General features: G+C 51.7%; 1 protein-coding gene across 1 annotated transcript in view; it reads left to right on the forward strand.

The window, feature by feature from the left end:
- The window catches only part of LOC100949351 (sodium-dependent phosphate transport protein 2B-like), a 36,473-nt gene that overhangs the window by 1,462 nt on the left and 33,645 nt on the right, over positions 1–1,366 (forward strand). Inside the window, 1 exon segment of the mRNA XM_023515344.1 lies at positions 1,285–1,361. Coding sequence (XP_023371112.1) covers positions 1,285–1,361 — 77 coding nt within the window.

Genomic DNA, 1,366 nt, shown 5'->3' on the forward strand with positions numbered 1-1,366 from the left:
AAGATTCATTTTGGGTCAGAGAAACCAGGGGAACCCTTCCCAGCTGCAGCCTCTGGAGTGTTTTAGGAGTGGAACCCCACTCAGGTCATCTCATGAGGCCCAAGTCTCCCATCATATAGAAGAGAACACGGAGGCCTGGCCTCAGGTGGCTTAGCCAGGAGCCAGGGCTGCCACCTATTCCAAGCCATTTGTCCACACCCCCCAGTCAGGACACTATTTGACAATGAGACTTACCTGAGGGATCCCTGGTGTCCTTGGGCCTGTCCCTGCCATAGGAGATTCTAGGACAGGAGAGCACCTCTCAGTCCATAGCTGCTATGACATACCAGGTTCAGAGGCCCTGAGACACACAGCCTGGGATCAGAATAGTGGGATTCAATCTCACATCCAGGTAGCACAAGGTCTATGGATTCCTCCACCTTGATCCTTCTCTTGAGACCCCATCTTTGGGTCCTGGAATAGTTGGTCAGAGAGAGGTTTGTGATGGGGCATGAGAGGAAAACTGACTTTCTGGACACTGCTTATCCCCCTCCTGGTCCATGGCAGTGTCAGGAAGGGGCTTAGCTCTCTGATCATCCCAGACACATCATGTGTGTCCCCTCATCCTGGGTCTGCTTTTATACAATGGCTTTGGGGGAATAGATGTTCTGAGAGTTACACAGCTTTTAATTATGGGCTGGGACTAGGTCTATTGGCAGACACAGAAGAAAATTCACTCTTAGGCTGGGTGAAGAGGCTCACGCCTGCAATCCTAATACTCTGGGAGGCCAAGGTGGGTAGATAACTTGAGCTCACAAGTTAGAGACCATTCAAAGCAAGGGTGAGACCCTGTCTCTACTAAAAATAAAAAAAAAACTGAGGCAAGAGGATGACTTAAGCCCAAGAGTTTGAGGTTGCTGTGAGCTATGACATTATGGCACTCAGGGCGACAGAATGAAACTGTTTAAAAAAAAAAAAGAAAGAAAATTCACTCTCAGAGGATAAATCTTCTGAACTGGGGAAACATCCCAGGGGCAGAGGAATTAGGACATGGAGTGGCTCACTGGCACTCCTGGGCCCAGTGCAGAGTCGAAGCCAGGTCATGGTGGAAGAGGGCTGGAGAAGGACTTGTTGACCTGGGGAGTTGTTCAGAGATGGGAGGGCACAGAGTGGAGGGGCAGAGGAGCCAGGGGCTGACAGTGCCCAGGGGACAGGAGCTGGGGCTTCCTCAGCTGCAGCCAGCTGGCCTCCATGGGGCTTCTGTCCACTCAGCTCCCAGTCATTTGGTGGCCATTTGTCTTTCAGGGAAGGTGGCCGGACAGTTCCTAAGCAACAACTCCATTATGTCGAACCCTGTGGCCGGGTTGATGATCGGGGTGCTGGTGAC

This window comes from Otolemur garnettii, unplaced genomic scaffold, assembly GCF_000181295.1.
Source record: "Otolemur garnettii isolate 467f Iridium unplaced genomic scaffold, OtoGar3 scaffold00069, whole genome shotgun sequence".
In the NCBI taxonomy this organism is placed as follows: domain Eukaryota; kingdom Metazoa; phylum Chordata; class Mammalia; order Primates; family Galagidae; genus Otolemur; species Otolemur garnettii.